This window comes from Mustela lutreola, chromosome 13 (assembly GCF_030435805.1).
Source record: "Mustela lutreola isolate mMusLut2 chromosome 13, mMusLut2.pri, whole genome shotgun sequence".
Taxonomy (NCBI): Eukaryota; Metazoa; Chordata; class Mammalia; order Carnivora; family Mustelidae; genus Mustela; species Mustela lutreola.
In genome coordinates this window covers 3,662,370-3,675,364 of record NC_081302.1, presented here as the reverse complement: position 1 = coordinate 3,675,364, position 12,995 = coordinate 3,662,370, and the positions used below count along the sequence as shown (strand labels likewise).

Below are 12,995 nucleotides of genomic sequence, written 5' to 3'. Positions count from 1 at the left end.
ACGTTAATGACCGCCACCCCGTGCTGGCCTCCGGATTGTGCGTTCCTGTCTGTTGTTGGTGGGAACCGTGAGAAGACACTCGTCCACAGAATTCTGTATCCCGAGTAGGCATGCCTGTTGTGGCTTAAAATTAGGCATCATTTCCCACAGTTACATTGTGCAAAAAAGGTAAAACTATCAAGAAAAGATGCAATACTGCTACACTTGTAGTATATTGCCTTTTTCTCCTCTGTTAGAATATGCAATAAAGTAACCAAACATAATGTTGCTCTTTGAAAAAGATCTCTTAGTTTACACAGATAATTCTTTTTAGAAGAAAACAAAGCCTCCAAAAAGGACACAATTCCAAAAAAATAAAAAAATCATTACGAGCATATGGAAATGCATTCCTGAGTTCAAGTGCATAGATGCTCTTTGAAAATTTGACTGTAATGACTTCCAAATCCATTAGGAAGATGCTGGTTCTTTCTCTTTTGTCACAGAATTTGATATATAACATCTGGCCTTGGGATGTATTCACTGGGTTTGTTGGAAAAGAATTATTCATGAGATGCAAACATCAAGCAATTTTATTTTTGTTTCCCTTTGTCTTTTCAGTAGCGCTGGTTTACCCTTACTTCTGCATGAAGACTTAGCCATTGCCATCAGCTTTCTGGCCATTTTTAGGGAATAGAGTTTTTGTGGTTACTTTATATTACAAACCATAGCCTTAGTTTAGAGATTAGAGTGTCTGGTCCTATATAACCATGAAAAGTCCCAGCTTGTGTGAAATCAGGGTTCACTGATCTTTTTTATGCCGTGTTACCCTCTAAACCTCAGTGTAGCTGTGGATTCCTTGTCAGAATTGTGTTTAATGTAATAAAGATGGTGCCTGTATTACAGAGAACACCAGTTACATGGAAACATCATAATCCTACTATCAAAATTAAATTTGTGATATGTTATGCGTGTGCTTCTTTAAGAAGGCACTGAGTGACGGATAATCATTGCCAGGATGTTAGGGTAGATTTGAATATGGGGGATATTTGGAGATGTCTACTGTGACAGCAATGTGTAGGGACATATCACTTTCAATGATAGCATCATAGGTGTGTAGCCTAGATTCACCATTCAAGAAGTTGCTAAATTTCATTTGGGATTAGAAAAAAAAATAAATAAAACAAACCATTTTCCCATCCAAGTTTGCAAAGCCCCTGAATCTCCCTGAGATCCTGTGGGGTCTGGTGGGCTCAGGTGTTGAGGACCCCGATCTCAGTGAAATCTGGAACCCACTGCTGGCATCGTGTCGCATCAGATTAGGGAGTCCATGGAAGGGAGGGGGCCATGGTCGTCTGTTTCCCCTCTCATCACCGTCTCCTCTTCCGTGTCAGTGACGTGGAGGGAGAGGAGGGGAGGGGACAGATGGGCAGGAGGAGACACACTGGGAGCTGGAAGGTTTGGGCTTGAGGTTTCCTGATAAGGTGTCCTGCTCTCTGGGCAAGAAGCTGACCCCTTCCCTTGTGAGGATGTGAGGGTTCTTCAGATACGTCACCCCCATCACTGGGGTCTCCAGAGGGTCCTTCACACCTGCCTCTGCTCTGGGAGTCAGGGTACCCCAGCCTGTCTCTACTGGGCCACGCATGCTCTCCAGCCATCTCCCTGAAACAGGATGGAAAACAAACATGGCTGTCCTCCCTGTGTTTGTCTTTGCCGGTGCGACCTCATGAGTGTGGGCAGACGCCAGCATATCTGTGACTCCCCTTCGCTGCCCATGAAAGCAGAGAGCCAGCCTGTCCCTTGCCCTTTATTTTTTCTAGTTAGGAATCGAAACCAGTAACCGTGTCTCCGCCAGACTCCAGAGGACACATGGCTTCTGTCGGTGACCACTGAAGCCAAGCTCTGCTGACAGGATTTAGGGAGGGACCCAGGCCCCACCACCACACAAAAATTTCTCATGTGTCCTGTCTCCATTTCTCTCTCATTTGGACCTACTATACCCTCAGTCTAGAGGTAGAAGTCAAAGGAAATCTAGGCTGGGGCATCTGGCTGTCTCAGTCAGTAGAGTGTGTGGCTTTGATCTTGGGGTTGTGAGTTCGAACCCCACACTGGGTGCAGGTGTAGAGATAAAACATTAAAAATGTAATTAGGCAGTTTTTGGTCAACTATTTTCAGATGTCCATATTTGGCCTCACTTTGAGATGTGATACATGTTATTTTCTTACATAGTCAAAACTATAGTAGGAAAAATCTTCTGTTAATATTTTTTTAGAGATTTTATTTATTTGACAGAGAGAGAGAGAAAGCGAGAGAGGAAGCACAAGCAGGGAGAGTGGGAGGGGGAGAAGCAGGCTCCCCGCGGAGCCGGGAGCACAATGTGGGGCTCTGTCGCAGGACCCTGGGGATCGTGACCTGAGCCGAAGACAGATGCTTCACGACTGAGCCACTCAGGCGCCCCCTTCTGTTAATATTCTGATAGAAAACTAGAACTGGAGAAAATTTGCCATTATTCATTCAAAATCTGGACTAATTCCTTCAGCTGCTTGAATAGCTATCCCTCAAGATTGATTTTCATTTACTCCTAAGGTAATTTTCGTCAGAATCTGACATTAGCCTCCTAGTGGCCTGCCTGGTCTAGAGTGGGAAGAGTCACAGACCTCAAATAAGACGACATTCAATGGGAATATATTTTAAATTTCACACACAGATTTTTTTTTTAAATGAGATTCTCAAATAGGAGACTGAGTAAGTAACTTAACAATGAACCCCCAGTTTCCGTGTCACACAGTAAAAAGGAGTTATGTCTGGGTGGTGAAAGCCCTTCTAATATCGAAATGGGAGAGAAAGCACAAGGGGAAGTGCTGAGATCATTGACTATGACAAAAATTAAAATGAACACTAGTGCATTAAATAATGAGCAAACTTAAGAGGCAGATAATAAACTAGGAATATGATACTTGGGACAGGTCTTTCAAAATGTTGATAGTTTTAAAATATGCAGCATTCGTGGAAATGAAGGAAAAGATCATCTCTCAGAAGGAAAACAAATTGCAGTGAGAGTCCATACTCAAAAGAAAGTACAGCTACCCTACAGATATATCAAAAGAGACCCATTTTTAGGAATGCAGTGCATTGAATTTATTTATAGTCATTTTAGAGATACATAATAGTGAAGCCCCAAAGGCCAAGGGTCTATGAGAAAGAGCCCCTCCACACACCACTCGAGGGGATGCACCAGCTTTGTGGAACTCAGCGTAGGCAAATACATTGAAAAAATTTTCATTATTTTAGGATTGCAATTCTATATCTGGGAATGTGTCAGAAGCACATAATCAGACACAAATCCAGTGATTACCAACAAAGCGATCTTCTATAAAATAAAAAATACGGCACATGTGTAAAAGCCCAGTAGTGAGGAGTTGGTCAGCGGATGGTAATGCAGGCCTGTGCGCTGAGCTCTCCTGGAGAACAGTCAGTCGGGAGAAGCGCATCGTGCTGAGGAGACAGGACGGTCCTCAGGCGCAGCGCCCTCACTGTCTGGGGCGGCTCTTGTTGGTTGGTCATTGTCTCAGTCTTGACCCCAGCCCCCCACACCACCTGCGCGAGGAGGCGGCTGATTCAGAGACACTGACTCCTGCGGACTTCTAAGGGGGGTCTCAGGTCCTGTGTCTTCATCGCTGCACCATGCAGGACCTGGCGATGGTTTTGATCGGTGTGAGGAGGCTGCGCGCCACGCTTAGTGCACGTCTGTGCCTCCACAGGTGGTGGCCTGGGAGAAAGCTGCGGCAAGTGTGTCAATGGTGGGCGTCTCCGGAGACAAACATTTAATACAAGACAAGGATATTGGGGAAGGGGGTGTATGGGAAGAAGAAAAATGCCATTTTTAGACCAATGCATTCTGGGACGCACACAGGGCTGTCAGGAGCACTGACGAAATGTGGTCGTCAGGAGCACTGGCGGACTGTGGTCGTCAGGAGCACTGCGAATCGCGGCTGTTCCCCGGGTGGCCTGGCCGGCGCGGGTGCTGGTGCCCCGTGGCCATTTCCGAGCGCCCGTGCTGCAGAACACGGAAGAACGTGGCTTCGCCTGCAGGGGCCACGCTCCCCGGGGCTGGTCGCCTGAATTAGCTCAGCCCCAGCTTTTGCCTCTGCAATACCAGGACAAAGGTCATTGCCTCACGGGTCTCACAGACGAGAAGGAATAACTGATAACTTTTATGAGCAGCGTTTGTGAAGCGGCTCTGAAGCCTCGTCCTGTGTTGCAACTGCGTGGGTGATTTCCAGCCTGCCGTCATTTCCCAGGACTGTCCTTTTGCAATTGTCCTTCCAAGAAGTGCTGCTCATCATTTACAGAAACAGCAGCTGTCTCTGTCCTTCTTCCAAGACCCCATAACGCAGCAGGAGAGGAGTGTTCTGAGATGCTGTAGGGATAGACATGTTCACATTTGGCCCCTGACATCTTCCAGACATTGTCAGGACAAGGGAGGGGGGCAATGTCCGTTTCAGAAAATAGACATTTTCGTGTCTATTAAATAGACAAGGTCTATAAAATAGACATTTAACTTAGTGATGAGAACGGTCCCCTTGGTGGGGGGGTCTGGAGGCTTGCTTATGGATTCAGGATTTGATTGCTGGTAGAATCAGGGTAGAGCCTCTAAGCTCTTACTGATTTACTATGATGAATTTTTAAAACTCTGTTGTCTCTTGTAAGGAAGTAGAAATACTCAAAGTCAGGAGTTTTTGCCTTCATTTTGAAATGGTCTCGGATTAAATTTGTCTGCCTTCAGAGATGTCACTGGGAGCTCATGCTTTTGATAGCTTTTCTCCCAAGTGAGCCAAGACTTTCCTTCTGGTCTTTTCCTTGAGAGCAGTGCCTGAGATGGTCAGGTAGGAGCTGGGCTGAGTTTGGAATGGGAGAACCCAATTTTTGCCCCGTGGAAAGCAAATCTTCTCATTAAGGAGTTCATCCTTGATGACAAGTGAACTTGACTTCTTAGTCTCAGGTGCTAACCAACGAACGGACGGTGAAAACCTCAGATCCTGATGTTCGTGCTTATAGTTCAGAGGAACCTTTGAGTCAACTGATAATTAGTGTGATGTAGACTCCGTTGCGGAGCAGCTGTAAGACTGGTTTTCCAGGAGAACAAGTATATAAAATCATCCTTCTTTGAGATACTTGTGGATGGTTTGTTCTCGGGACTGTTTGCTAAAATATTGATGAGGTGAATTCTATGTATAATCAAGTATGGGAAGAGTGATGTGAAACTTGATCTCTTTGTGTTTATGCCTTAAATTGGTTAAATATATTTGTTCTTCTGTTGCAATTAACTAGGAGAGATAAGCATGTATGTACACGGTGTACATTAAAGAGCACAATGAACTCCAAGGGTAGAAAAGCAAATGTTTTTGCTGGATTTTATTAATATATATGTACACACATTTAATAAGCCTTTTGACTTTATTGTAATTTTATCTTTTTAATAAAAACAGACAGAAAGGTACAAAATTCCACGCTACAAGACCAAGAAGAAATCATTGATTTTACTACTTTTATATTGTTTTTCTTTTTCCTTCTATATAGTTTCATATTATTATGCTCATGAAATCAAGTGCGTAGTTACTTAAGAACCCAGTTTAAATGACAGTTCAACTACAAATCGAGGCTTCTATGCTGGAAGCGGGAATTACCTCACCTGAAAAGTCTGAATCGTTCTCTAAACATGACCTCCTGGTTGTAGCCTCTGAGTCCTCCTTCCTGAGCTAAGCTTGCATTCATGAGCTAACCTGGGAGCAGGAGGAGGAGAACCACATAATCATTTTAAGGTCTGTTGGGATTAACTCGTCCTTTCCAGTGTGTCGGCCCATTTTTCCTGTTCCTAAGCACCAAGATGATCACATCTCCTGCTGTCATATATGTCCTCGAATCTCCTCCAGTCGCACAATTACAGGGCTAGAATTTCAGAGCCGGTCACTACGTGTTTGACTTTTTGGGTGAGAAGAGGGTAAAGCGTTCAGTTATTGCATTTTGTATGCAAAAGTGCTCAGATTCCGGTACAGAGGACACTAAAGAGGGAAATGGGAATTGCATGAAAAATCGCACGTTGTCTGGGTCCGAGGGGAAACAATAATTAAGCCATAAGCCTTTGTTCCAAGAAGGATACTGTCCACTTACATCAAATAACTAAAACTGCAGGTATGTTCTTCTTTTTAAAGGTATTTTATATTTGATAATTTGTTAGCTCTCAAAACAGCTCACTGAATAAGCTGTTTTGATGTCACTGCTTCTTTTTTGAAGTTCTATAACAAAGTATTCCCTCACTGCAGTTACACATGGCGTGTGCCAGCGGCTACAAGGAGGTGGTGGCCCTTCTCCTGGAGCATGGCGGGGACCTGAATGTCGCAGATAATCAGTACTGGACCCCACTCCATTTGGCAGCAAAGTATGGCCAGGTAAAGTGATCTCCTAAATTATTGTTTTTAAATCATTCTATAATGAATACATCATTCAAATTTTTAAATTGTGCACAGTCAGGATGAAACTGGGTTTTCAATGGCAGCCCATGTTGCCATTATTTTTACGGTGGAAAGAAACCATGATCTTTTGGAAGGATGCATAAAACATGCCGTCCTCGGGATTCTGCACATTGTGGTCAGAATTGTTGGAGAGATAAGACAAAATCAAAAACATGTTTCATAGGATGAGCTTACTATTTTCTTAACATTACATAGTCCTTACGTAGTTCATATTTTCATGAATCGTTAGTAATTCTATTTATTCTCTATAGTTTGTAGAAGTAAAGCAGAATTCTGTTTTATGTTTTAGTTTTTCACTATAAATTATATTTTTCCTTGAAGAATGAAGAATGAGGAGCACATTTTTTTTTTTTCTGTGAATAGGTTTTTCGTCATAGCTGATACAACTTGAGTTACTATTGCACAAATTACTTTCTCACCAGCTACCATGACATCATCAGGAAGAAACAAAATGACTTTTAAATGATTTTATGTGGGTGAATGTGACTACAGTGTTCATAATATTTAATTTTGAAATCTATTTATACAATACACAATATTTTGTGTTGGAGAAAGCCTGAGTAGTTCTGTTTTGGAAGAGAATTCATTGTTACATAAATATGGAGATTTAGGTTAAACTTGTTGATTCTCAAACATTGGTCTAGGGTAACAGGTCATGCCCCTTAGGTTCATAGTAAGTCAAGTCTCTTAGGTACCAACGGGTACGCAAAATATCCATCATAAAATCCGAGCATGGCTGTTGTTAAAATAATGGATACCATTTACATTTCACAATTTAGAGAAAGCACATTGCTTAGGAGATGTTTTTCAAAATAATAAAAACATTATTTGCTTTGGCAACATTTCCTTTATGAAAAGTATCATTTGTTAATAAATATTTCCAACAGGCCCTTTATTAAGTACCCCAAACTCTGTGTTTAGCAAATGAATGTTTGTGTAAGTAAATGGATGGTTCAAGGCGAGGAGACTGCAGGTAGCTGGAGTCACTTGTCCTAGGGGCTAGGGGTCCCAGGTCCCCCCAGTAGATCATGGGAGTAGAGTAATCGCCATGCACCATGAACACACTAGTGCTGCATTTCTAGCACCATAGCACACTGGGAGACACTGGGTGTCAGGTTTTGTCTTTAGTAAAAAGTACAGAAGCAAACACAGAAGCAAGTTTGGCTTCCTTGAATACAACCTGTTGGCCCATGCAGAAGAAATGGTAACCAGTGAATTATCAGAACATGCTCCTTGTCGTCAGGGATCCCTCTGGAAGGAGCTACATCTGCAAGTGAGTGAGAGCTTGGTAAAATGTGACAGAACGCTGCTTACTACAGTTAAATTAATTAAGGCTTTCATTTTACCCATTATTTTTCCCATTTTTCTGATTGGACTTTTAGAGTTCAGATTGGGTTCATTTCAAAGAATACCAAATTGGTTCCCTTTAACCACTTTGATAAGCTAATGGGAGAATAGGACTATTTTTAACAAGTTTTTTAAAGACATTCCTTGGGGGGTGCCTGGATGGTTCAGTGGGTGAAGTTTCTGCCTTTGACTCAGGTCATGATCCTTGTTCCTGGGATGGAGCCCCACATCAGTCTCCTGCTCAGCAGGGAGTCTGTTTCTCCCTCTCCCTCTGCCCTGTCTCCTGCTTATGCTCATTCTCTCTCTGTCAAATACATAAATAAAGTATTTAAAGAAAAAAAAAAAAAAACCCAGACATGCCTTGGACTAAATACATCATTTCAGCTGTTGTTAGACATTTAATTTTTTTTTTTTTTTTTTTCAGAAGCCAGTGTGTAGTTTTTGTTTGATTTGGTTGCAGGTCAAATGAAATATTTGGTAGGACTTGGTGTATTTTACTTGTTATTGCATGTTTTGGTTCTATGATTTCCATTTGGTTTGTATTGTCCCTTCTATGTCTTTGATGGAATCTCCTCTTCTTTCATTTGTTTCAAGAGGATTTGTAGTTGCTTGTTGAAGCATTCTCATGAGATCTGCTTTACCCTCATCATCAGATGATTGTGGCATGATTCATCTTATCAGTTCTTCATCTTTTCTCATTCAAGTTGTGATTTCCTGATCTTGGTATGACAAGTGATTTTTAATTGTATTTTCAGACACTTCAGCTAATTTGTTCAGAGATTCTCAGTTCTGTATAAATATTCTAGTTTAATTCTCCTGTTTACGTTTGATATGCAGACCTGGTCTTCTTCAGGAGGTTGTAGTTCCAGTAGCAGTTTAATTTTCAGACCCTTTGTGGGGTTTTTTTGGTCTACGTGGCCCATCTGGTGCTCCTGGGATCCTCACTTCTTCTTCCAGGGTCCCCAAAGGGGTGGAAGAAGAGGTTTTCCCAAGCCAGACTACCCTGTGTCTTAAGATAAGGTGGGGGGGGGTCTCTGCAGGGACAAAAGACTTTTGGGGCTAGGGGCTCACTGGGGTATGCTCCCTCTTACAGGGGCCCTCCTCCCAGCTACCCTTGACTCTCATCAGGGAGAGGATCTCAGCTCAGTGGGAGAAGAGTACTTGCCCTGGCACTTCGTGTTAGCAGATTGTGGTGCTGGACCCACCTGATGTTGTCTGAGGGACACATCTGGAATGTGGGAGGGATGCCTCAAACCAGGCCATCTTCTGTCCTAAAGATGGGCTGGGAAACCCTGGGTCTGGGCTAGACTTCAGAGTTCTTCTTGGGTTTATTGTAATTAGAAGGGAAGATAGGAAAGAACCAGTCTAGGTTGGGATGGTTTAAAACAGCTGCTCTGTTTCAAAAGAATTACTGACTTCTGAAAGTCTCCTGCAGCTTAATAGAGAGGAATGAAAGGAAGTTAATTTATGATTATTTTCACATGAAACCCATCTGTGGTGGAAGAGAAACAAAGATGCTTTTATATGACTTTCTTGTAGCATGTCTACTAGGATCTTTGATTCTGCATATTGAACGTGTCTTGATGTGACCGATTCTTCCTGACCCATATTTTGCCGGGTTTGTTCTGAGGAACACGCCTGCTCACGGGCTCTGAACAGGGGCTGAGCGGATCCAGCAAGCCTCCCTAATCCTCCTTCCGGGGAGTCTGGCCCCAGGGTCTTCTATGAATGTGAACCGTCCACCTCTGTTAAAAGGGGGATTTTTACATAGCTCGGGGGTTCTGGGGAGTGATGATGGCAGATACGGAAGATGCGTGCTGAGCACCACTTGGCGTATATCCTGGTCATTGATTCAGTTGTGAGATTTGTACGGATGATATCCGATGCAGGGTTTCTGGCAATGGCCATGATTAGTGTTCAAATGAGGCAGCTTTAAAAACCAATGTCACTTTATCCTCTGCTTCTTTCAAAAATGACTAGCCATTAGCTCAGTATTTCCTAATTCCTTATACATTTATGTACCAAGGAGAGATGAAGATCTCATGTGTCTTCTCCATTCTGCTCCATCAACCCTGTTCAGCAGGGTTACCAGAATATAAGCTCCCAGCCGCGAGGACAGTTTGCATGTCCTCTTGCCCTCTTGCCCTCTGTGCTCGGTGCCCTGCGGAGTAACCAAAGGGACTGAGGGGGCAGATCCATCAACCAAGAACTCGAAGCAAAGCTCTAACATACAGAAGCAGACGGGGGCTTTTCTGGTGGAATATATGACACCAAAACCAAACTATGGTTCTTCAATTCAGACTACGAAGACAACTAACAGATTTATATTAATAGATTTTGAATCAATTGTATCTCAATTATTCTGTCAGGAAAATACCATATGATATATAGAATAATATTTAAAAATTATTCACTTGTAAAAATGCTATTTAGTATTCATTTTGGAAATAATTTAGAAATAGCTTTTATGTGAATTTCAAGTTATATGCATGGGAGATTTATAACTCTGAAGAAATTTACCGTAAATAAGTATGTCTCAGTTTAGAAAAAAGTTTTAGAAATGCTAACATTGTAAAAGACTAATGGCATTTTTGGAGACATTCACAGCAATTTCACTTTCTTATAAATATCTTGCAAATACAAATACCTTTACGAGGAAGGTGGTTCATAATTTTCAGCGGTTTTCCTTATTGACACTTAGACCGGGATGGCATATATACTTTAACATTCCCCTTTATAAATACGTTAACTTTCCAGCGAGGAAAGGGAGATGCTTGTTCTTGTGTAAAACTGGGGACTGACTAATTTATGTGACTGATGTCTTTTGGTTTCATAGTACTTTCATGAGTCGTACATAAAATTTGATTCTAGCCTTCTGCATATTTTTAGCGTTTCTGATAGGATTGGTCACGCTACAACAGAAGACAGGAAAGTAGCTACAGATGCCGAAGCCTAAACACCCTCCCCTTCAAAAGCATTTTCTGTCACACAGCCTGCATATCTTGATGTTCAAAGGAGTCATTTGCATTCATTCTCAAAAACATTTTTGCCCAAGTTCATAAGAATGGAGAAATCTTCAGGGGTTTTGTTTGTTCGTTTTTTTTGTTTTGTTTTGTTTTGTTTTTTTATTTCTTCTCTTTGGGAGAACATGAAGACACTCTCTGGTTTTCCAGTCATCCCTCTGAGCACATGCTGTTGACGGGCTCAGCGCTCTGGGGGTTCCCTCTCTTCTCAGTGTTTACTAGTCTTTAGGGAATCCCCACCCTGCAGCCTCCAGCCCCCTCCATGCTCACGGTTCCCCAAAGCTGCCTCTTGTTTCCCTCTCACGTTGCAGACCCCTGAGCACCCCTGCCAGGTGGGTGATCTCTACCCACCTGCCCTCCTGCTGCTCTCGTGGACAAAGGGAATGGTCAGCTCATTTCCCAGCCCCCCAGGGTGCTGCCCTTCCCATGTGTCGTTTACTCACCACAGCACTGGGCATCACCCTTCCTCCTAGCTCGTCCCCATCTTCCAGTACGCAACAACCTCCCGAGCCTGCGAGCTTCCAAGTAAGAATTGCCTGGGGCTCTGTGAGGTGAAACCATGGCCCCATCTGGTCCAGCAGCCTCCCTCCCTGGGGAGCCACCCACCCGCCAGCCCTGTCCCCACTCCTGCACACCTAAGCTTTGTCAGCTCAGGTGTCATCACAGTGTCTCCACACAACGTCCTTCGTACTGCTGGGACAGGAAACATGCACTCCGTGACACAGGGTGCCAGTGCCCTGTGGCGGGGCGTCTGCTTCCTTCTCCAGCTGCCTTCCCCGGCCTCCCCCATCAGACTGGCACCTGTATAGGAACTCAACCACTTCCGTTTTCTGGACGATGCCACCATGTGCCTCCTGTTGTGTTCTTTGCTCTTCCTGAAATTGTGCAGTGGTTCAGTATTAACGTGGAGGACCACACGGAGATGCCACTTAAGTGGCCCCTCTCCCAGTTGCTCAGATTCCAGGGAGGATGCTCCCCTGTGCATCCGATGTGGTCCCCGTGTGTTCGTACCTCGTCAGGACACCTGCCTTCGTGTGCCTGCACTGCCCTCTGGTCTGTATGACCCAGTGCGCAGACAGTGCCATTTCTTATCAGCGTGGGGCCCCATCCAGGACACACAGTTCTGTTCACGAACAAGGGAGCCTGCGTCTGCCCTAGAGCTGCAGATGCCCGTTGGTCCAGCCAACTGAGGCTGCTCCTGTGCAGTGGGCTATGAGCCCACCAGCTCACAGGCGCAGGCTGCCCAGTGGAGGGACGGTCCCCAGGTACACAGGTCTGTCGGTGGCGCCCCAGATAAAAGGCACGTGGGCCGAGGGACTCCAGCCAAGGGTGAGCAGCGCAGGCAGCACCTGCTGGGGAGCGTGAGAGGTCATCAAGGAGGCTGACCAGGAGGCGATGCAGGAGGAGGAGGCTGCCACGTGGGCGGCGGGAGGGACGGGCTCTGGAGGGACCCGCAGGTACTGGCGGGATCGGAGAGCCTGTGTTCTCAGCGATGGAGGCAGAGCTCTTGGGTCTAATGTGCAATCACAGTCGGGCCACAAGTAGGGATAATAGTAACTTATTAGGTGGTTTTGTATTTCACAGCTGAAATCCTGCAGGGGCAGGAAGCACGCATTGGGAGTTCTGGGACCTTGAACGCTTCAGTTTCTTGTTACTAGATGAAGGGAACAGGCTCCTCTAGCGTCTGAGCTAGAAACCAGCTTCGTCCAGATGCTCACCGTCGTGGTTCAGCTCTTTAAAGGGGCCATTTAAATGACCATCAAGGAATTAATTTTGCTGAATTCATCGCACTGAAGGACAACTCTCCAAAGAATGAACAAGTCCATGTCCAGTGAAACTGTGTGGATTTGAATTTCAGCCTAAGTGCATTTTCATTCAGCCTGCAGGGTCTCTCTTTCCACCCTCACCACCCCTAGCACACACACACACACACACACACACACACACACACACACAGTCGCCTTATCCTCCGGAGCCTTTGGTGATTGTAGCGGTCTTGTACTGGTGGTGACGAATTCTTACTGGGTTACACACCCGACCTACTCACAATTGAAGCAATTTACCTAATGGTCTTTTGAGAGGGTAAAGCAAATGTTCCGGAGGAGAGTAATTGAAA

At 44.4% G+C, this 12,995-nt stretch overlaps 1 protein-coding gene across 4 annotated transcripts in view; it reads left to right on the top strand.

The window, feature by feature from the left end:
* The window catches only part of MYO16 (myosin XVI), a 579,863-nt gene that overhangs the window by 237,671 nt on the left and 329,197 nt on the right, over positions 1–12,995 (top strand). For all 4 annotated transcript variants that reach the window (XM_059144127.1, XM_059144126.1, XM_059144125.1 and 1 more), the window contains exon 7: positions 6,300–6,425. In XM_059144127.1, the coding sequence (XP_059000110.1) occupies positions 6,300–6,425 (126 nt within the window). The remainder of the gene's footprint in view (positions 1–6,299; positions 6,426–12,995) is intronic.